Source organism: Euprymna scolopes, chromosome 6 (genome assembly GCF_053919585.1).
Source record: "Euprymna scolopes isolate OS-2025 chromosome 6, ASM5391958v1, whole genome shotgun sequence".
Taxonomy (NCBI): Eukaryota; Metazoa; Mollusca; class Cephalopoda; order Sepiida; family Sepiolidae; genus Euprymna; species Euprymna scolopes.
In genome coordinates, this window is record NC_136487.1 from 24,723,321 (window position 1) to 24,748,400 (window position 25,080).

Here is a 25,080-nt window from a genome sequence, read left to right on the forward strand (position 1 = left end):
TGATACCTTTTCTAAATACCCCCCGCCACACATGCTTCGGCTTAAATGTTCCTTTTCCTATTAGAATAGATTTTTTTTTCGGTCCTCCCAGAAGGGACCCATAAAAGTATATTTCTTCATTTTTTTTATTTTTTATTTTTTATTTTTAGTACTTCCAACATTTCTCGTGTTTCTTTGGCATTATCCTTCAAGTCGGATAACTGAATTTTTTTTGGTCTGTTCCTTTTTTTTGTTGTTAGTTAAACATGTCCACCGTATTGCCTGCCTTTGCTGGTGACGTGCGAGTTTGGTTTGCCCAATTGGAATCGCATTTTTTGGCAAACAACGTATTGGAGCAGACAAAGCTGCACATATTATTCAGTGCATTCCCCGCATCGTTGACACCAGTTATCAAAGATTTGATAACTGACACCCCCATTAATTCTACCTATGAAAGCATAAAGCGGGAGGTGCTGCTACGAACGTCAGTCTCAGCAGAGAGGCGTTTCCAAACGTTGGTCCATGACGAACTTTTAGGGGGTCGTATGCCAACGGAGTCACTCCATAGAATGAGAGAACTGGCAGAAGACGTCCCGGCCGACAGTGCCCTTATAAAGCAGCTCTTCATTTCGAGGCTGCCGTCTCAAGTAAAGGCAATTTTGGCACCTATGGTTGAGAAGCAATCTGTAGATACCATAGCAGCATCGGCGGATAGGGTGATGGAATTCTCTAGGGGACCTACCACCACTGCGATCCCTCAGCCACAGGCTGAAGTTTTTACACACGCTGCTGTGACTGGGAATGCAAGCCGAGACGCCACGTCTTTGGCTATACTTGACGCTATTGAGCGTCTCACCAAAGAGGTGAAAAAATTAAACGCAACTAGATAACCATCGCCCAGACGCCGCTACCAAGGTCGCTCACCATCTCCCCATCGGCGCTGCCAGTCTAACACGCCAGGGCTATGCTTTTACCATAGCCGTTTTGGAGCAGAGGCACAGAGGTGCACAATGCCCTGTTCGTTTTCGAACCAGGAAAACTAAGGTCTGAGGACTTGAGCACAGCAAGCTCTCCACCGGGTATGCACACAAACCGTGCCTATTTTATTATAGACTCGCTATCCCAGGCATGTTGCTTGGTTGATATGGGAGCCGCTTGCAGCATATGGCCGCTAAAACTCCTCAGTAAAAAACCACCAGTACTGTCAATCACACTGCAAGCGATAAATCACTTGACAATCCCCACATATGGTCAAATTTCTCGTTCTCTAGACTTGGAATTACAGAGAGACTTTATGTGGGTCTTCATGGTGGCCGACTTACCGTACCCCATACTAGGCACGGACTTTCTGCACCACTTTAACCTATTAGTGGACATGCGAAGACGTCGGCTGATAGACGCTAATACGGAACTTTCCATCTCTGGGGTACAAACAAACACCCCCGCTATCAGCCCGGTATTCTTCATTGCTGCGTCCTATACCAGACTTTACTGCAAGCATACCCGGAATTGACCAATTTAAATTTTGTGGTCAGCAAACCCACTCACTCAACAAAGCACCATATTGAGACCACAGGTGCACCTGTGTTCTCACGACCACGCTGCCTCCCTGCTGATAAACTTAAGGCAGCAAAGGCAGAATTTAGCCATATGCTGCAGCTTGGAATAATTCGCCCCTCGTCCAGTCCATGGGCTTCCTCTTTGCATATGGTCCCTAAACGTGATGGGGATTGGCGTCCGACTGGGGACTACCAACAACTGAATGCCATGACGGTACCCGATCGTTACCCAATCCCACACATTCAAGACTTTGCTTCCTCGCTGCATGGTTGTAAGACCTTCTCTAAGCTAGATCTGGTTAAGGCTTACCATCAGATCCCAGTGAATCCGGCCGACATACCCAAGACTGCGGTTACAACTCCATTTGGAGCATTTGAATTTTTAAATGCGGCTAGTACCTTTCAGCGCTTCATGGATGAAGTAGTTCGTGACTTATACTTTGTCTATAATTATATAGATGACATTCTCGTGGCAAGCGCCTCACCTGAGGAACCTGTCACTCACCTCCGCCTACCGTTCGAACGGTTTCAGAAATACCAGGTGAGGATTAACCCTGGTAAATGCGTTTTCGGTGCTTCGTCACTAGTTTTCCTGGGCCACATTATCAGCCCAGATGGTATATCTCCGTTACCAGAAAAGGTGAAGGCTCTACAAGACCTTCAACCACCTACTTCACTTCGCCAACTAAGGCACTTTCTTGGTCTGTTGAACTATTACAGACGTTTCATCCCACACTGTGCGGATCTTCTAGCTCCTCTTTCCGACCTGTTATGCAACAGGAAGAAGAAAAACAAGCAAATCTCACTTAATGAGGTCCAACTAGAAGCGTTCAACGAAGTGAAAACAAAGCTAGCGATGACATCCTTACTTGCACACCCCGTACCTGATGCCCAGTATTCTCTGGTCGTTGATGCATCAGGCACAGCTGTAGGTGCAGTGTTGCAACAGAAGCACCAACAACAATTACAACCTCTCGCATACTTTTCGAGACAGCTGAAACCAGCAGAACAACGTTACAGCACATTTGGCCGCGAACACCTAGCAATGTACCTCGCAGTGAAACACTTCCAACATTCACTCGAGGGCCGTCAATTCGCGATCTACACCGATCACCGTCCGCTTACATACGCACTGCGTGCTAAGCCGGACAAATATTCTCCCTGTGAAACTCGCCACTTGGATTTTGTTTCACAATTTACTAGCGATATCCGACATATTTCCGGTGAACAGAATGCTGCGGCAGATGTTTTGTCTCGCCTTCCCATTAATTCTCTGTCCTCACCATCGCATATCGACTTACAGCAAATGGCCCTAGACCAGCCAAGTCTGGACACTTTGGATCCGTCGTCACCTGAATTTGCAACTTGCAAATTCGCATACCTGCCTGTGCCCACTTCAGACACACAGATCATTTGTGACACCGCAACGGATTCACCTCGACCACTAGTTCCAATGACTCATCGTAGAGTTGTTTTTGACACCCTAAACAATCTGGCACACCCCGGATGCAAAGCCACAGTGAAGCTGATTACAGCTAGATTTTCTGGCCAAATATGAGGCGTGATATCACTGCCTGGACACGTTCCTGTGTATCCTGCCAAAAGTCAAAGGTGCACAAGCATATCCGTGCACCCCTAGGAACATTCAGCACCCCAGACGCTCGGTTCAGCCATGTTCACATAGATCTGGTTGGACCATGGCCGGTCAGTCAGGGATTTACTTATCTCCTGACCTGCATAGACCGTTTCACACGGTGGCCTGAGGCCATTCTCCTCACAGACATTTCGGCTGAGTCCGTAGCGCGAGCCCTTATATCAGGCTGGATATCATGTTACGGAGTTCCCACCACTGTAACCATGGATCGTGGTGCACAGTTTGAATCCTATCTATTCCAGGAACTTTCCAGAATTCTAGGGATCCAACGTATTCGCACGACAAGCTATCACCCAGCTTCGAACGGGATGATAGAGCGCTTCCATCACCAATTAAAAGCTGCACTATGTGCTTATCCTGACCAACAGAGATGGAACGAATACGTACCTGTTGTTCTCTTAGGCTGTCGTGCTGCCATTAAAGAGGACCTGGGATACTCTCCAGCCGAACTAGTTCATGGTGCACCTCTATCGTTGCCAGGTCAAATGCTGAGCCCGATAGAGTCTGCACAAATGGATTCAGCTCTGTACATTGACAGACTGCGAGCTTATTTCAATAAGCTCCCACCTATGCATACTAGGGAACAGACCATAAAATCTTCGGTCCCAAAGGACATTTCGTCTTGGACTCACGTTTTCCTTAGGAAGGACTCTGTGAAAGCCCCTCTTAATCCACCTTATACCGGTCCTTATCGCGTGCTCTCACGTACTAACAAACTTTTCACCATAGACATCAGTGGTAAAAGAGAAACTGTCTCTATTGACAGAATAAAAAAAGCCTTTCTGTACACGAAAACGCAAGAGCCACACATTCCCCCTACATACATGCATCATCAACATACACCTGAAGCAAGTACTCCCAATACAGACAACTACGTTACTACCACGTGTAGTGGTCGTAGAGTGCATTGGCCAAAGAAGTTGTGCAAGACTTTATATATATAAAAAAAAAAAAAAATTTTTTTCCTCAAACAAAATTTTTTTTTGCACAAAGACATTTTCTTCTTTTATAAAAAAATAAAATAAAATCCTTTTTCTTCATCCTCAGCATGAAAACCCAGCTTTTCACTGAAAAACAAGAACATTTTCTCATAAAAAAACAACTTTTGTGAACATTTTTTTTTCTCTCTTAACTACTGCTACATTTCTTCTTTATCGGCTTTCCGCCTAAGCAGGGGGTGATGTAGCAACCCCCCCCCCAATGAACTGTACTCTATGGCGGATCAATGCTTCCCTGTAAGTTCTTTGGCCATAGACTGGCCAATCGACAGGCAGGGCGCATTGATCCTACTGTCCCCAAAAAGAGTGCAGGGGACATCCAACAGTCAGCACAGAGCCGCGAGCGAAGACACACCTTCCTCTCCTCCTCACCCAGCACCGACAGTCCGACTTGGACCTGACTCAATAACTTCGAGCTCCACCACTATTATCCCGTTGAATAAATACTTGCAAATGTTTAATGTTAAAAGGAGTTTGTTGTTTTTATCGAGGGTTCTAAAAGATAAATAATTAGCTGGGGTACAACTACCCCACTAAAGGCTAACTAAAAACACAATAGAAGGTGCGTGTATAAAAACGCGACACAACCACAAAATCCTCGCAAAAACCTGATGAATTCTAGTGTGGATGAAACGTGGAATATTCTGTGTAGCTTAATTGGCATATATATTTTAAAACTTACTATACATATATATATATATATATATATATATATATATATATATATATATATATATCTGTTTACGATGTTGCCAAACTTCTCAAAAACCTTAATTCCAATAAAGCAACTAGCCCTATCGGTATTCTAATTATAATGCTCAAAAAGCTTCAACTAGCCCCCTACTTACGAAACTGTTTTAATGTTGCCTTAAGGAGAAATACTTCCCAACACCTTGGAAACTTCATCAGTCTGAACTGTATTTAAGAATTCTAGGGATCTGCCTCTCGGTACAGAACAATCAGTCTCCTGTACCTCATAAGTAAGTTGCTGGAATCTGTAAGAAATAGAAAAGTGGGCAACCATCTCAGCAAAAATAACCTACTTAGAGAAGTGCAATATGGTTCGGTCCTGCTAGATCTACAACTGATGTGCTAACTGTAATATCACAGGGGATTATTGAATCACTTGACAAAGGCCGCGCTTCTACAACAATTGCTCTTGACATATCAAAGGCTTTTGATAGAGTATGGTATAAAGGTTTTACTTCACAAGATTTTCAGCTATTCCATAATTGGAAACGTTCTTTCAATTATTAAATCGTTTCTGATATGTTTATAAAAGTAGTTGTTGATGTTCAGAAATCAGAAGTTAATGGTATAAACGATGGTGTCCCTCTTTCATTTTTACATCATTCATAGACATCTATGCAGACGACACAACCATCTATGGCAACAATAACCAATATCTTTTTGATTCTCTCTCTTATAATCTTGGACACCTGGTGCAATAGAGAAAAAGGTGATTGATTAATTTTAATGCATCTAAAACCAGGCTTCTCTCTCATTGAAATTAGTGGTTCTCGTCTTGGGGAAGGGCCATGCTTGAACAAACTTCTGGGACTAATCTTCATTCTTGATCTGCTGCCAAGGTCGACTGAAAAACGGTTGCATCATATCTCACTGCCGATGCAGTCCTCTATTTTTATAAGAGCCAAATACGTCCACACCTAGGGAAGAGCTCTTCAGAGTCTCCTTTCCTGCCTCGATAGAGTACAAAACCAACTTCAAAATTTGGTGGAGAATGTCCTTTTCTCTTCTCTGTTTCCTTTTTCTCATAGAAGAGATATTGCAAACCTCTCACTGCTCTATCATTTTCATGGTGGGCGATCGACTGAGCTTCATTCCAGGATTTGCCTCTGTAAACACTCGACTAGTTATAACAACCAGCAATTTACTCTCTCTGTACTTAAATCTAAGCGAAAATTCCGTAAGCCGTGTTTTTTTTTTTCCTAGAACTGCTCGTCTGTAGAAGACAATATCAGGGAGCTGTTCCTCAGCTGATTATAACATGGTCGTTTTCAAATTCAACATGAACAGGTTCTTGTCAAATTTTCATTACTGTACCCATTAACCCTTACCCATTAGTGACCGCCGAGCCTTGGTGATTACAATACTATTGCAACACTAAACAAATTTCAACATTCAGTCAATGTCTACATTTGACTATGGTAACTCTTGGAGATCGGCTGTTTCCTAACTTGTCCAATACATGTTAAAAGTTAGCTAAAAACCTTCAGTAATAATATATATAAGCTTTCTTTAGAAGAAAGTCACACACTTAAGAGTCAGTCTACCTCAGAGTTCATGATCCATGATGGCAGGTGATTCAAGTTAATAAACTAGATTATAAGGTGCAAAATTATTGTTAATCACGTTTCAAAAACGGCAAAAATAAAAACTATCTAAGAAAACTATAAAAAAAAAAATAATCGAATCGATAGAGGCAAGAAATTTTGTCAAATTTATTTAGTCTGCATTAATTTTCTTTCCTTGAAGTAAAATTGAGTTTCATTCTTGACTCTGATCAAATTGTCCACTGTCACTTCAAGATCAAGGATACTAATGGTTTTATCTTCAGAGGCTTCCATCAAGTGCAAAAGATTTGTTTTGTTTTTTTTCAAAACTAATTTAACCATTTCCTTATTCATTAGACTTGTTCTGGAATTTCTTCGTTTAATGTCTTCCATGCAAAAATAGTTTTTATCAATAATAGTTTTGGTGTTTAGTAATGTTGCATAATATTAACTGATATGACGAGCTGACATTTAATTTACAGAGATTCAATTGCTGTCAAAAACTCCACCACGTTGGCCGTCATTTTCTCTTTTAAAACTGTTTGTTAAGATATATTTTCATAATGATAACAGTTTATAATTTCAAAGTACGAAACAATAAGCTAATTTTTGTATGAACAAAATAATTACAACAAACACTGTGCATACTACAACGGAATCTGCTCTGACAAACTTGCTGCTTTGGTGCTCTCGTGACATAAATACACCAATTCGACAATCAGTTAAATCCCATCCATTCATTGTAGAGGCTTACAGGTGTTGGAGGGCTTTGTAATATAATAACTTTTTCCTCAAACAGTTAGCCATTGGAATTTCCTCTGCTCCTTGTTTTCCTAACTGTACTAACATGCAGAAATTTAAATGTAATGTGAACAAGCATCTCACTTCACAACTCCTCACTTATAATGCCCACTATAAATTTGTCTTCTAATTCACAGTAGTCCTTTACATTTCATTGGTAATGTAAGGTTTGCGTTAAGCAAGCTGGTTTTCCAATCCGACAGCGTGTCGCCGTGAACGAATGTAAACACATAATGGCGATTCGCCTGTCCTTTTATAAGGGGGATAACTCCACTTATGCAAAGTCTGAGCGAAAGGGCGATAACTCCTTTCTGACCTTTACATGCCCCTCCCCCTCATGACCACAAAAGCAAGTTGTTGTGGTCATCTTTTATGTGGAGAAATACTCGTGCGATTTCCCCCGCATTTGCGGCGACAAACCCCTTGGGGCTCTCGTCCTCCGACTTGACGGTTCCCTTAACGGAGGAGGACTGTATTTTTGGGTATCTCCTCCCATGGTATCTTCCACTTCCATTTCTTCCTCATGCTCGCTTGGGGATTCCGTGTCGGCGTGTTGTTCCACCACCATTGCCTCCTCCAGAGGTTGTGCCTGTGGGGTCTCCACATTTATAGGTGGGTTCGGGATTTCTTGTCTGATGTTACGAGGGCCATCCACTACCGGGTGTATTCTGCGGAGAAACCGACGGTTGCGCAATGTCACTCGATTGCTTCCATCGACCCCGACTTGGTACTGTCGATACCCCTGAGTCTCCACGATTCTCCCTGTCTTTGTCCATCGACGTGGGTGGTTCCCGTCCTGGTTCTGGATCTGGACGTAATCTCCTACCTGGAGTTCCCGGAGTGGGCGACAATGTTGGTTGTAATACTGCTTGTTCCTCATGTGTCTTTTGGCCATTGCCACTTCCCTTAGTTTGCCTATTTCTGTCCACTGTTTTCGAACCTGATATTTGTCCTGCAGAACAGGAAGGTGGTCTTTAATGACCCGACCATACAGCATCATGGCCGGGGACATGTCCAGATCTTGGACAGGCGTGTTCCTATGGGTCAGTAGTGCTCGGGCCGCCCGATCATGGCACAGGTGTCCATAACTGTCCGTATTGTCCGCCAGTATATGTCTCGCGGTTTTGACGGCTAACTCTGCGCGGCCGTTGCCTTAGGATAATGCGCTGATGAGGTACGTTTTCGTATGCCCCAATTCCTCAAAAAGGAGTCGTATTCCTGGGATTCAAATGGTGGTCCACCATCCGACGAAATTTCTTCCGGTACGCCGAAGGTACAGAACCAAGTCCTCAAGGTATCGCACACCGTCTTGGCTCTTCCCGACGTCATTAGGGCCACTTTAACCCATCCTGTATACCTGTCTGCGTATACCATAAAGTGTCTACCCTGCATCTGGACGAAGTCAACCACCACTTGTTGGAATGGAAATTCCGGGTCTGCTGGAGACATCAAGGGTTCCCTGGGCTGAGATAGTGCGATTTCATTGCACGTGCGGCACGGGCTCTTGTTTGCCTGATGTTAGCATCCAACCCTGGCCAGAATAGTCGTTGTCTCGCATTCGCCAGCATTCCGTTCACACCCTGATGAGCGGAATGAAGAGATTCCAATACCTCTGCGCGGAATTGTCGAGGTATTAGGATTTTGTTCCCCTTGATGATCACTCCTTCCAGGCAATATAACTCCTCACGCATAGGCCAGAAGACTCGAACTACGGTTGGGATATTGTTACGTGACTGGGGGAAGCCATTTTGAATCAGTTCTTTCAAAGTCCTGCATTCTTCGTCTGTGGCTGCCGCAGCCACAATCCTTCCCCATGTGATGGCTCTTAACGTCGTATCATTCTCGTACATTGATGTGAAGGCGGTTTTGACTGTGGTGTCAATGGATTGGTCCTGGTCTCTTGGTGGGGTGCCCGCTGGGTACCGCGATGCACAGTCAGGGGCCAAGTTGAGTTTCCCCGGTCGATGTTTTATCTTGAATTTATACATGAGTGACTTTTCCTTGAAGTTTAACAGGCGTGGGTTTTTATATTCTCCAGGGCTCGGTCTGAAAATATCTTTATGAGCGGTAAGTGATCCACTGTAATCACCAAGTCTGGGCATCCGAGTATGAACATGCGGCATGATTCCAACCCATAGATCAGAGCCAAGGCTTCACCTTCCACTGGTGCATATCGTGATTCCGCGTCGTTGGTAAAATGGGATCCCGCCAGGATGAGTTTCCAATGGCCATCCCCACAACTCATGTTTAATTCCCCCTCACATCTACAGTGCTTTTGAAACAGAAAATACGATATCCCTGTTTTGCTGTAGTAGGTCGCGAGTCCTGTTGCTCTGTTCATTTCGAACGTTTGGATGCCTTTTTCAATTCTTTCCACTATTATTTTTTTCGACTCTTGGAATACCTGTTCCAATCTCTCATCCCAATAAAATTTCCTGTCCTTTGTTTTCAGCAACTCTCGGAATGGGGCCATAACTTCCGCTTGTGAGAATGCATAGGAGAGTTGGTTTACGAGTCCGAACCAGGACCTAACCCCAGTAATATTTGTCGGGGTGGGGAAGCTCAGGATGGCTTCAGTCATTCTTCTTGTGGGTTTGACCCCGTTCGCTTTTACTTGAAACCCTGCAAACTCCACTTCCATGTCAGCAAAGTGAAACTTGTCTGGGTTAAACACAATCCCTCTATCGGCGCAGTTGTGTGCCAGAATGAGGATTCCATTGAGTTGTCCCACAGGAGACTGTCATCTATACACCGAGTTTTTCGAGCCATGTCCATGGTGATATCATCAAATCGACGGGTGTAGCCATCTCCTGATCCATGGAATCCTTGAGGGGCTCGACAGTACCTGTATCGACCCTATTCAGTGATGAACGTGGTGGCGTTTCATGCAGCTGGAGACAGCGGTAAACTGTGGTAACCGTTCCACACATTCAGTACAGTCTTTCTGGTATGTGCAGGTATTACTGAGACCTGATTGAATGGGGACGAAGTGTGGTGCATCTCCCTCATGGTCGCCTCGTTCAACTTTTGTAAGTCCACCGTCCGCCTTGGGGATCCATCCTTTTTTGGTGTGACCACCATTCTCGAGCACCAAGTAGTTGGTGTGCCTACCGGTACGGGTTCGATTATCCCCAGTGCCACGTCACGGTCTATATCTTGTTTCACCTTTTCCTTCCAATGATCGGGGACAGGTATTGGTGTGTGGATTGCCGTCGGTGTCGCATCTGGGAGGAATTTTATTTCTAAGGGTTTACCCTTCATTACTTGGAGTGGTTGGTGTGGATAGGTATTGAATGTGTTGGCCTTGAAATGTTCCTTTAGCCATTGCTCCAATTTTTCTCTGTTAATGTCGGTTGGCTCCAATGGGATTGCTGCTGGTTTCTTCGGAGCCGGTGCTCTGCGTGGACACCCGCAAGGGGCCGTCTCTTCTGTTTCCGCTGAGCTGCTTTGCGATAATGATGTAGGAAAATTGGATGGCAATAATTTCAGCTCCTTAAGTGCCGTTTGTGATAAGTAGAGCCCGGATGTGTTGTCAGACGCATACACTGCCTGTCGTGTTTCTCTTGATCCCACCTTAATATGTAAAAACAGGACCCCCTTGATGTGTAACTGGCTATTTGTTATACCCCTTATCCGATGGGTAGTTGGAACCATTTGCGTACCCGAGGAGTCCTTGAATCTCGGGGCCAACAGAGCAAGTTTGGGCTCCTGTGTCTGCGAAGGCTTGGATGGCGTGGGTGCTCACTTTCATCGGCTTCTTTGGCACCCTTCCAAAGGTCGCATGGCACTTGTTCATTACAGTTACCTCTGCTGTAACTGAGGGGGGCGGTTCTGGGGTGCCCACCTGGAACTGTTTCCGATTCCACTCAAGGTGAGGAATGTTTGCTGGTTGTCTCTCATTGTGTCTGTGAGTAGGGGCTTTATCCGTGGTGTAAAACATGAACGACTCCCCGCTTTTTATAGCCTCCATTTTGGATCTATTAATTTTCCGGCACACCTTTTTAATGTGCCCTACTATTCCACAAAAGTAGCACTTGAGTCCCACTGCTGGGAAATCTTTCCGGTTCATCGATCCACCTCGGTGTGATGTTTTTCCGCAACCGTTGCAAGGTTTGGTGTCCCGTGGGGTCGACAGGGCCTTTGCCTCATGCATTTGTTGTACTTGATTCGACCTTTGTACCCCAGACATCGCGAGAGGTTGTGTGGTATCGGAAAAGTGTGGAGTTGCTTCGTCTGTTGCCTCCAGGCAAACCAACCGTGAAAACTTTAGATCCAAGGTAGAAAGTGTAGCTGCCTCTGCCAGTACCCTTCTCTGGTGTTCGATATTTCTTAACCCTGCCATCATTTGCCCGGCAACCATATCGTCTGAGTAATTAACCTGCTGCCGGCAAGTGGGTTCGTTCGGACACTGAATACGAAACTCACAAAATTTCGCCTGGCCACGTAACCTCGATAAAAAATGGGTCACTGACTCACCCTCATTTTGCTTCATGGAGTGAAACGTTTGTCGGTGTACTTCCTTGTGTAAGCTTCGAACGGCCACCAGTCGTATTTGACGAAGAAGGTATTCCTCTGCCGCGTTGTTGAGTCGTTCTGGTCCAACGAGCTCAAACAGTAACCTGTTCGTTTCTGGTGTGCATGCTTCTCGCAGTTCGTTTCAAATTGCAGCTGGATTTTCGAGTCTGCACATCTTGTACTGTGACCAGGTGTCTAAAAAGAGTGCCCATTCGCTATCTGTTGAGTCCAGACCTATAGAAGGTCGCTGCATTCTTTTTGTTTGCGGCGTGTTCGCTGGTCCGTGTAAGATGTCCTTCCGTAATTCGATGTTTTCTTTTTGTAACTCGACTAGTTGACGTAATAAGAGAACGTTTTCTTGTTCCATAGTGTGACGATATCTTTAGTTCAATGCTGCGATATAAGTATTTCACGTTTTAAAGTGACAATATGTTCGTAGCGCCATGTAAGGTTTGCGTTAAGCAAGCTGGTTTTCCAATCCGACAGCGTGTCGCCGTGAACGAATGTAAACACATAATGGCGATTCGCCTGTCCTTTTATAGGGGGATAACTCCACTTATGCAAAGTCTGAGCAAAAGGGCGATAACTCCTTTCTGGCCTCTACAGGTAACTCGAGTTTGAAAGTTTGTTTTAACAAAATTGTGTGATCTTTTCCACCCATAGTTTTTCAACTTAAACAGTCTGTTGCACGTGTCCGTCTCCGTAACACGCCTTCTTCCAACTCAGCCTCCTGTTCTCGCCACAGTTTCTTTTATGCACCTGGTATTGTCTCATTTACATGTAAATAGCGAGAGTCTATGTTACTCATGCGTGATCAAGGGCAATAGCAACTGCAAGTCGCCATTTTCTTTTTCTTGTGAAGCGACTGAATCTCCAAAGCGCACACACGTACACACACACACACACACACACACACACACACACACACTGCTCAAGTAAGTTACGATTTTCCCTACAGTGACATACCTTGTTTGGAGTGAATAAAATATGTTGTTCCTTTTTCCCTTTTAAAATTGTCTGTTAAGATATATTTCCATAATAGTAACAGTTTAAAATACAAAAGAATAATAAGCTAATTCTTTTAGTAAACTGTTTACAACACAAAAATTATCCATACTACAATGGAATGTGCTCCGATGAACTGTAACATGGTGCATATGAGCGCGTGGAAAAATATCAGCAGCAGCAAAGGATGGCTGGCTGCAAGAGATCAGCAGCAGCAGCCAAAAATAAAAGGCATTGGCAAATTAGGACATGTACGCAAGAAGAAAAACGAAAAAGGAATAAAAATGCAGCACATACTCGAGAGAGAGTACGGCACACTGGTACTCACCAGATCACTGAAGTTAAGCAACGTTGAGCCTGGCCAGTACCAGATAGGTGACAATTTGGGAAGGCTAGGCGCTGTATGTACCTTCTGGGAAGGTTGGGCGTGGAGCCAGCACCCTCACCCTGTAAAAAGAACTCCTCACTACAAAAAAGTTGTAGATGGCCTATGCCCTTCCAGGGGTTCAAGGGCTATGGATGGACGAGAAAGAAGCAAAGTTCGACGTAGAAGAAAATGGACGTGTAAATGCAAAGGTGAGAAATGGCTTGCTAGGGTCGGCGTGAGGTTGGAGAATAAAAATGTACATTGGGCAAGATGGACGATGACGAGAGACTTTTAAGTGCTGTCGAAACAATTATGATGCTAATAAAAAACTTTTGTCGCGAAAGAAAAAATGCCGACCCAGATTTTGATTTATTTATTTCCAGTTTTATTTTTATGAATTACTAAGTGTAACGCTATACAGCAATTATCTTTATTTTTATGAATTACTAAAAAAAAGTGTAACGCTATACAGTAATTATCTTTATTTTTATGAATTACTAAAAAAAAGTGTAACGCTATACAACGTTACAGAACGTTACAGAACTTGCTGCTCTAGTGCCCTCGCAACATGAATACACCTGTCCAATCTGACAATCAGCTAAATCCCATCCATTCACTGTGGAAGTCCTCAAAATGCAGGAAGATGTTTCACTTTAGTAACTTTTTTTCTCGAACAGCTAGCTATTGGAATTTATCTTGCTCCCGATTTTCTTAACTGTGCTAACATACAGAAATTTACACATAGCCATTGGAATATCCTCTACTTCTTGTTTTCCTAACTGTACTAACATGCAGAAATTTAAATGTAATGTGAACAAACATCTCGCTTAACAACTCCTCACTTACGATGCCCCCATAAATCTGGCTCTTAATTCACAGTAGCATTAGCATTTCAGTGATGATAAAAGACTATTTACCACCTTCATTCAAAAGATTCAACAAACATTTGTATTGTCTTAGCGTTTTAAAAGCGCATGCCTATAAACGTTTTTAACAAGCCTATAAACGTTTTTAACAAGCCTATAAACGTTTTTAACAAGCCTATAAACGTTTTTAACAAGCCTATAAACGTTTTTAACATGCCTATAAACGTTTTTAACAAGCCTATAAACGTTTTTAACAAGCCTATAAACGTGTTTAACAAGCCTATAAACTATTTACTTAAATGAAACTTAGCATGTGTTACGCATATTTTTTTCAGTGTTGACAAAATATTTCGAATTTATTTACTTTCAGATATCTCTCATCATCAGAAAATGGATTACAACAGATTTTATTTTGATCGTAATGATATTTTTTTGGGGGGGGGTCCAAAAAAAAAAGAGAAACTGCTGCTAAAACTTTCAAAGAGATTTACAACAAAAAACTCTAAATACTGCAATGGAATGTGCTCCGATGAACTTGCTGCTCTAGTGCCCTCGCAACATAAATACACCTGTCCAATCCGGCAATCTGCTAAATCCTATCCATTTACAGTGGAAGTCCTTAAATGCAGGAGGACTTTCTATACTCATAGCTTATTTCCTCAAATTGCTAGCTTTTGGAATTCATTCTTTGATCCTTGTTTCCATTACTGTACCAACAGAATTTAAATGTAATGTGAAAAACCATTTCGTTTCACAACTCTTCACTTCCGATGCCCGCTAACAATATGGTTCTTGTTTCACAGTATCACTTGATGTTTTAGTGGCTACATGCCTTGTTTGCAGTTATAAAAACAAATAAATATACAAAAGAAGCTAACTTATAGGGAATTATTTTATGAAAGCACCAATTATTGGCACAGTAGTATGCCAATATATTATTTCATTATTTTGTCTGCTAAGATATATTTTCATAATGGTAACAGTTTATAATTTTGAATTACAAAACAATAAGTTATTTCTATGAACAAAATAGTTACAAAATACTACACATGACGCATGTAAGATAACCTATTATAAATTCTTTGATAAAAACACCAATTTTCTGGCATCATCTTCCATTAGCCAATAGCAGCATCTCTCAAAATGTAACAAATGATGATTTACGTCATCATTCAAAAGATTTAACAAATATCTAATATATATATATATATATATATATATATATATATATATATATATATATATATATATATATATATCAACAAGCTTTATATACCTTCGGTGTGACTTTTGGGTTACTAGTTAGAAGACGATTCCTCATCTAAATTTGTTCATATTACTTATATGGCACTAGCAGGGGTGCCCGGCGTTGCTCGGGTGTTTGGAGCAAAAAACAATGTGGTTGTATACAGGCAGGCTAGAACCCACGACGTGAAGGTGGAAAAGAAAGTGAAAGAAAACCTGAAATCCTACCACTACGCTACGACGCGAGAGGAAGTGAAAAGCGTTCAAATTTAGTGATGTCAATCAAAAAGTTGACTTGCTAAGTGAATGAGTTCATGCAGGCACAGAAATGAACGTCTGGCTGCAGGCCAGTTAAACTTCCTGTTTTCTGCCATTTTATTTATTTGTTTCGTCACAAAAAGGGGGATCTCTGGCAGTGTCCAAATGAATAGCAGTTGTCTTATATGAAGGGTTTGGGCCCACATTGATCAAAGCTAATTGGCTTTCTGGACGTACTGGAAGGAAAGCCAGGCGATCTACTACACTTCGATTAGTTTCATTTTATTTATACGAAAAAGATGGAGAAACATGCGAAAGGACGGAGTAGAGGGGATTTTTTAAAAGTCGATCAAAATAAATGGAGAGACGACATCCGTTCGCAAATTGGGGATATTATAGTCTAGGGAGTATAAGGAAACTTCTAAATAAATATTATAATCTTGGGAGTATAAGGAAACTTCTAAATAAATGTAACCTTGTCGAGAAGCCTGTCGAAAAAAGCCTTTCGTGGACATAGCATCTGGTTTGTTCGGATTTCTCGTGATTCTGTAAACCTGCAGAAATTGCTGAAGGACCTTTTGCCTTTTATATATATAGATAACTAGCGGGGGGGGTACCCGGGTGTTTGGAGGTGTGTGTGTGTTTGGGGGTGGTTAGATCAAAACAGCCTTGTTTAAAAAAAAATAAAAAAAACGTTGGCCGGGTGTTTGGCGGTGTAAAAGAAAAAAAAAAGTTTTAGTAGAGAGGTAGGCTTGAATCCCGAACCTTTGACGCGGAGGTGGAAAGGAAACGAAAAAAAAATCCTGCGACTTAACCATCTCGACCACGGGAATAGATGCATTGGTAACTGTGTTAACTTGACGTTTATAAAACGAAATTAACAGGTGCAAGAACATTAAGTCGCATAATGTTTGGCCTAGTTTTGCGCTAGAAGCCAGTTTCTCTTTTCCCCGCTACGCGGCGATCAAAAAATATCTCGAAAATAGCTTGTAAAAGTCGGGTACATTAAAAATAGCTGCGACCAGAGTTCCTTTGTCGTAGATATTATTATTTAGACAGCATATTAAAAGTTTTAAGAAGAAGCGAGCCAACCGAGAATGACGGCCAAAAAGCCTTTTGTAGACATACACAAAAAGCGAACACACATACATACATACATACATACATTTTCGCTTTTATATATATATAGATGTTACAAATGTTGACTGCTATAGATTCGTTAGTAGTGTAGACTGGGCTATCAAGTTAGCTTGAGTATTTTGCATTAGGAATAAAACATCAATGTTCCTGTGCAGCTTACTTGTCATAAAAAATATTTTCATGTTAATATATATGTTTTTTGCGTCAACAGTATATTTCTGCTCATATTTTATATACATAGAGGGAACCATATATATTTTTTATTTTAAATTTATCCTGGCCAATAATAACCAATTTCGACCGCGTAGAATGTAGAATGGCATCAGCTTAAGGATGAAGGAGTTGAAAAATTATTAGCAGACTTTTTCGAAATCAAACTGCCAGCCGTATTGAAAGCTGAAACTTACTGGAGCATTAACTCTACGGTTTCCAGCCCCCCCCCACACACACACAGAAACTATATATCTACATAATACATGTATATATATATATATATATATATATATATATATATATATATATATATATATATATATATATACAGATTGCAAGGGAAAATGAAGTCAAAAATAAAATTGTTTTATCAGAAATCTAACTGATAAGATTTCTTTTTGATGGGCTCAATCAGGTAAGCTGCTGCTGCTGCTGATGATGATGATGATGATGATGATGATGATGATGATGATGATGATGATGATGATGATGATGAGAAACAATATATATATTATAGCCATATGATAGAATCGACTACAAAACAGGCCCCCTCCTGCAGTGCTGAGTGCTGAAGTATGTACAAAATAATATTTGATGAAATTATCAACTTTATGGAGAAAACAATGAAAATATGTCGATTGGAACTGACAGCTGGAGCACAACACGTAACCTTAGCGCCTGACGGTGATAACAATGTAGAAAGCCATAAAGGAGATTCTATATTTCCAATACGTCATAAATTTTGTCATAAATATGCTGAGGAGATGCTGTGCGAGATACACATGTGCAGAAGCAAAGGGAAAAAGTAAACGTCTTCATGTAAGTGTGAATGACTTTAAGCTATTGGCAAAGTACAGGAAGGAAACACTTATAAACTTAACTAGGATCTTAGTCAGAATGCAGTTTGGAACAGAAAACAGTGCACTTCTTGATGTAAAGAAGGGAAAACTGAAAGCTGAGGAAAGCATAAGATTATCCACTTGAATACAAAATTTATAAATACATAGGAATCCTTAAATCGGACATTATGAAATCAACAGAAATGAAAGAGATGGTTTAAAAGAAACTGAAAAGAACAATAAAGACAAGCCGAAAGATTAGTGGACACCTTGAAGAGGGCTTTGAAGAAGGCAAAGGACACTCCATCCGAAAAAGCGCTGCAACAATTTCTTCAGGTGTAACGCATAAAAAAAAGGTATTACCAAAGCAGGAAAACCCCGCAAAGACAATTGTTCCCCAGAAGAATTACGTGTTAGAAGAACAAAAAAAGATAATCATAGTTTTAGGGAAACAATCAAGAAACGGATCGGTCTATGGTCTACATGGTTAAAAGACAACATTTTATGCATAAAAAACACTCGAATCAGATACGCAAACGAACTTCGAACGATTTAAGTGACCAGACGAACTTTTTCGGGGCAGGTGCTCAAATGAAAAAAAAATGGTCTCTTAGTGAGACACAGGCCTATAATAAATTCCTCTGAAAATGACACTTTTTAAACAGGAATGTTGTGTCATACTAAATGTGGAAATGCTATTTTCGTTGATCTGTCATGCCTAAAGTTTACATACCATTTTCGTTAATTTACCATACTTGAGGTTGAAATGGTATTTTCGTTGATCTGTTATGCTAAAGGTTGTAATAGCATATAAGTTGTTTTGTCATACTGTTATGGCTGCAATAAGCCACAAAGAAAACAGAACAACGGAATAGAGTTTAAACAATGTATTACTGGAACAACATAAAAAGGTTACAAGTGAAAAGAGTAGTAAACGTCACCGAGCAGGCGAGGGTCGCTCTGGTGTTTAATCCATACCTGGGATCAAGAGGTCTATAGTTTATATAATGAATAGAACAGTCCATTTGGAGGGTGATTCTCCCACAACACCCCCTCCCAAGCTGATTTCCGCGGTTGTGAAAATCAGTATTTCTTCCTTTTGGAGCAGGCCACCAAGGGATCTGTGCGCTTCCTTTTTCTGCTGGAGCATCTCGGTTCTGACATCCCTTTTGGAGGGTCTATGTCAAAACAGTCATACACAGTTTCAATCGCCTCACTGCCGTCCTGCGGTGGTTCTTCTTGGTCCTCGTAGAAGCGTTTCCTGATTTGGTTCAGGTGCCTCTTATGTTGGAACTTTGGACCCTGAATGATGTATGTAACATGGCCGATTCTTCATAAAATCGTGCCATGTTCCCAAAAAGAAACGTTATTTCTAAAATGTCTAAAATACACGTTATCTCCGCTGTTAAACTGTTTCGTTGGCATTGTAGAGGTTCTGTTGTGTATTATGTGTTTGGGTGGCAGTTTATCAAATACGGATTTTATTTTTCATCCAAACATGATTTCTACTGGGGATCCCGCATCTGGTTTGTTCGGATTTCTCATGATTCTGTAAACCTGCAGAAATTGCTAAAGGGCCTTTTCTGTCAGTGTACCGGACGCCTTTTTTAATGCCCTTTTAAGCGTATCGATGAAGCGTTCGGCCTGGCCGTTGTTCTGGTGTGGTACTGGGGTGTCCTAATATGCTTGACTTGATACGTCTCGCAGAATTTTTTTAACTCTATCGAGGTGAACTGTGTAGCGTTGTCGCTAACCAAACAGTCTACAACCCCAAACCGAGCAAGCAATTCCAATAAAAAAATTGCTGTTGTTGCCGTGGTCGGTTTTTTGCATCTTAGTACCTCTGGCCATTTAGAGTAAGAGTCAACTACTATCAGGTAGTAGACATTCTCCACAGGTCCCACATAATCAATGTGGATCCTCGACCATCGTTGTTCAGCCTTAGGCCAAGGTTTATATGTTATCGGTGGTGCTTTTGCAGCCAAAGCACAGCCTTTGCATCTGTTCACCATGTCGGTAATATCTTGGTCCATAGCTGGCCAATAAACAAAACTTCTCATTAGGCTTTTCATTCTGCTTATTCCTGGATGCCCCATGTGAAAATCCATGATAATTCTTTCAGAAGAGTTTGGGGGATGACAACCCTTTCACCGTATAAGAGTATTTCGTCGCAGCCAGAAAAAATGTCTGAACTGGTGTCACCCAGTGCTAATTTCTGCTTCGTGGTTTGAATGAAATTGTCATTTAGGGGTTCTGACTTAATTTCCTGAAGTGTGACCGGCAGTTCGCTAATAATATTGTTTATAATGGTTTTTACATCGCTATTAATACGTAGTGCCGCAATTAATGAATCTTCAAGAGGTTCCATTTTGGCAGGAATCAGTCTCGATAGACAAAAACTGGGCTAGTTGTTTTGAGGGGAGAAATTGAATTGTAAAATTATAGTTCAGCAGAATAGTTCCCCATCTTAATAGTCGGTTCGCAGTGAATGTTGGAAGTCCTTTCTTTTTATCCAAAAATGGATATCAACGGCTTATGGTCAGTTTGTAGAAAACTTCCGTACAAGAATCGGTGGAATTTTGAAACTGCAAATATAATTCGTAGGGTCTCTTTCTCGATCTGAGAATAATTCTTTTCTGGTGGCAAGAGAGTCCGTGATGCGAAAGCAATAGGCTGTTTTGAGCCATCCAGCATTCGATGTAACATGCACGCCCCGACGCCATATTGACTAGTGTCGCTAGCTACTATTATGTCCAACTGCGGGTTGAAATGCGCTAGGAATAGTTTTGAAATCAGGATTCTTTTTATTTCTTGGAATGATGTCTGGCAATCTTCTGTCCACTCCCAAGCCTTATCCTTTTTCAGCAATTCATTAAGTGGTGCGCGCAATTTGTGCATATTTGGGATGAACCCCTGGTAATAATTTGTCAAACCTAAAAAACTCAGCAATTGAGTTATGTTTACTGGTGCCGGCGTTTCTTTAATAGCGGTTGCCCTATCTGGGTCTGGGCGTCTGCCATCTTTATCGATTATTTGACCCAGGTATTTAATTGCTTGTAAAAAGAACTCGCATTTATCTGCTTTGATCTTAAATCCATAATCTTGTATTCGACTGAATACTTGTCTGATATGTTTTTCATGTTCCTCCCGGCTTTTGCTCATTATGATAATGTCATCAAGATATGCGATTGCGGTTTCCAAGCCGGACAGCATAGTATCCATTACTTGCTGGAATATTGCGGGTGCCACCTTGATACCAAACGCGAGTCTTTTGTATCTGTACAAACCCTGATGAGTGTTAATACAGAGGAGGTTAGTGCTTTTGTCATTTACCAGAATCTGTAGGTAAGCGTCGCTTAGGTCGATCTTAGAAAAAAACTTGCCACCCTTTAATTTCGTGAACACTTCTTCTGAACTAGGTAATGGATAGTGAAAATCTTCTCAGGACCTGTTGAGTCCGGTTGCGAAGTCGGCGCAAACGCGAATTTCCCCGGACCTTTTCTTTACATAAACTGCCGAAGCAGCCCACTCACTATATTCAATTTTAGCCAGTATACCGATGCTTTCTTATCTGTCTAGTTCCTGATTTATTTTGTTCAGGGAAGCGAACGGGACATTACGTTTCTTTTTAAACACCGGTTGTGTGCCAGGTTTCAACATAAAATCTGTGGCCATTTTTGTACATCTCCCCAGGCCAGGAGTAAATACGTTTGTGAATTCTTTTTTAAAACAAGTTATAAGTTTCTCCGTTTCTGCTGGGCGGGTATCTATTTTCTTGCAGAATGTGGATATAGGAAGATCCCAGAAACGAAACTCATCCATACTGTCAGAACCGAACAGATTCTCACTATCCTTTAGCACATACAATCTTAGTTTTTTGTTTTCCCCCGTAAAGTGACGTTTGTAATTAATTCACCTTCAAAATGAATTTTTGTACCATTAACGGCCGTCGCCGTTCTGTTAGTTTTTAGCATAATCGGCTTTCGTAATATTTTCCACGTTTTGAGATTTATTATTGAAAGATCCGATCCACTGTCTAATTGGAATTTAATAGCCTTGCCGAAAATGTTAACCACTACATATTTGCGTAGATTTTCATCTACGATGTCCTTAGTTCTAGTTTGATGTACACGGCTTCTATTCTGAGTTTTGAACTTTTATGACCGATCTTATTGCATAAATGGCATTTTTTTGTTAAAAATGGGCAATCCCTTACTCAATGTATTCCACCACATCTGAAACAAGCGCTCGGTGCTTTTAGTTTTTCTGGGTTTCGGTGGTTAGTGTCTGTGTGCCATTTCGACGGTTTTTTCTTAGTTACTTTTTTTTATATTCGCGATGCCTGCTTCGATATTTCTTGCATCTTTTTTTTATAATTTCTACTTTTTGACAATCCTCAGTAAATTTTTGAAGTGTTAAGTTCGGTTCATTTTCTTATTTTGTAAGGACTCTGCGCCTGATTTTCGCATATTTTCCCGAGGTTAACCCTTGCGCAAACACAAGACATTTAAAATTGTCTGCTGTTAGTTCAGACAACTTAAAGTCATCAGTGTTTGTTCACTACAGCTGCGTAGGTGGCAAAATCGTCATTATCGTCTTTTACCACATTCAAACATCCCCAACGCTTATGGAAAAGAGACGTTTTCGGCGAGAAAAGTTCTGTTTACAAATTTGCCGTCTCATTGAATGATAAATCTGCTGTTTTCCGAGGCAAGATGTAATCCACGAATTTATCATGCTCAGCCGTTTCCAATTTTCGTAGTAGAAGTCTGGTTTTCTTTTGATCAGACCAGTTGCTGCAGTCAATATTAAAAAAAAATCTTCATAATGCCGAAAATACGCTGCGAATGATTTTTCCTCTTCCTTGTATTTCCTGGTTTCGATTTTAGTATGCTCCTTGAATCAAATGTCGTCAGTGGTTAGTTTTTTAGAACACTGTTTTTAAACGTGGGTAGGTTCTCCGAATCCAATGTCGCCAGTTTTATGGCTTCCAATAAGCCACAAAGAAAACAGAACAACGGAATAGACTTTAAACAATGTATTACTGGAACAACAACATAAAAAGGTTACAACTGAAAAGAGTAGTAAACGTCACCGTGCTTTAGGTTGAAATGGTATTTTGGTTCATCTGTCATGCTTAAGGTTGAAATGGCATTTTCGCTAATCTGTCATACTTAAGGTTACAATAGCATTTTAGTTGATCCGTGATGCTTAACGTTGAAATGACATTTTCGTTGATCAGTCATGCTTAAGTTTGAAATGGCATTTTTGTTCATTTGTCATGCTTAAGGATTTTAATGGCATTTTTTTTTTATCTGCCATGCTTAAAGTTGAAATGGCATTTTAGTTAATCTGTCGTGCTTAAGGTTGAAATACATTTCTGTTATTTAGGTTGAAATTGTATTTTCGTTGATCTGTCATACTTAAGGTTGAAATGTCATTTTTGTTGATCTGTCATGCTTAAGGTGTAAATGGAATTTTTGTTTGTATGTCATGCTTCAGTTTTAAATGGAATTTTCGATCACAATTGACACATTTTGTTTTAGAGACGTGTGACCATCTCTTAGAGCCTGTGTTTGTTTCGTCCGTCTATTATGAATGTTGTTTCTAAATGGCTCACTTTGAACGCCGACGCTCATTATAAACAAGCATCACTATATATATATATATATATATATATATATATATATATATATATATATATATATATAGCTAAAGTTTTATTAATGGGAAATCCGGCTTTATAAGAAAGGTTTCTAGATTTGAAACACAAATATTTATCCAAAATGTTTTCTCATTCTTTGTTTGGGGACAAACAAGATGTTTTACGTTGATCCTAACCTGATATACGTTCTGGTATTCACTCTGGATGGGCTGCACCATTTTCCTCCAAAGGTGGAAGTTTCTATGCAATATTAAATTCACATGGGGTCCAAAATACATGTATATCTTGTCTGGGGAAATGACATACAGAATCTAGAATTCCCAAATCATCATCCATCTGGTACTGGTCTTGGTTGATGAAGCTTAACTTCGATAATTTGACAAGAACTACTGTTCAACATAGGAAATAAAAGTGGGGATGGTTCAAAAGATGTGCTTTATTGCTATTCTATAAGTTTTTAGACATCTTGGGAATGTTAAGTTACAGAACATTGCAAGCCTATCCTTGTTTTATCGTTATTTCCATGGCAGGTGCTCGTCTGAACTCCAATCTCTGGTCCCCCCTCGCCAATCTTTCACGAAAAACACCCGTCTAGCTGAATCCACTGTCAAAAATTTTCCCCACTCTTTATCTGTGCATAAATCAAAACGTAGATTCCATGAACAAAGCTGGATGTCTTCAAGTCTAACGTAAACAAATTAACCACTCCCTTAAGTAAACACTTCATTAAATCTCCACACTAACATACTGTACTTGCAATAACCCTTATCCCTAAGTGGCTTCCAGGCCTTGATAAGTGGTGACCACCGTGTAAAAAAAAAATATGTGTTAGTTAACTGATTAAAAATTGGTTTTCAATTTTTGCTTTATATCAGAAATATTTAATAAGAAGGTATGATTCATAGTAAAGTATCCTTAAGCTTGACTTATATGTTGTGACAGGACAATTTAACAATCATATTATTATTTTGTTTTTTACTCACTTTCATCCCAAACAACGTATATTGCTACTTGAACGTAAGGGGCTACCAATTGGGACTATGCTTAAGAAAGATTAAGATGTTGGTTTACAGAAGTTACATTTGAACTTCTGCATATCAGTAGAGTTTGGGAAACAGGTAGCAGAAAAGGAATTCCAAAGTCTAGCTGTTCTAAGAAAGAAACTATTAATATAGAAAACTTTCTGACATTAAGGGACCTCAACAGTGGAGGGGTGTGATTTTGTTACTAAGACGGTTTGTCAGGGATATGTATGTCGATGGGGCACAAGTGCAATAAGTTCATCAAAGCACATTCCATTAAACTACTTGTAAAACAGGCACAAGGATGCAACAGTGAGGCGATGGGCCAGGGGTTGGAGCATAGTTGACAAAGTGGGACCTATTAGATTGGAGACCCTTTTTTGGAACCCTATCCAAGAGGGAGTGGTAGATACACCAGCCCAGATGTGGGAACAATATTCTATGCATGAACAAACGGTGGATCTGCTAAGGCACAGAATACCCCCAGGCGTGAGCAGTTTTCTAGCATGATAGAGGGAGCTCCCCCGTCTGGCAGCAGCCCTCGCAATGTGCTCAATGTATTTGTTCCAATTCATATTTCCTGTAAATTTGGATCCTTCAAACTATCCTTTCTATCAGAAAAAATGGTAGAGAGTAATACCTCTCAAATAAGCAATGCAT

The 25,080-nt window shown here is 40.9% G+C and overlaps 1 protein-coding gene across 1 annotated transcript; it reads left to right on the forward strand.

Moving 5' to 3' along the window:
• The first annotated feature begins 245 nt into the window (after nt 1-245).
• LOC145277643 (uncharacterized) lies at nt 246-869 on the forward strand. Its single transcript, XM_080129227.1, has one exon. It carries the CDS (start codon nt 246-248, stop codon nt 867-869), a length of 624 nt encoding a protein of 207 aa, XP_079985353.1.
• The last annotated feature ends 24,211 nt before the right edge of the window (nt 870-25,080 follow it).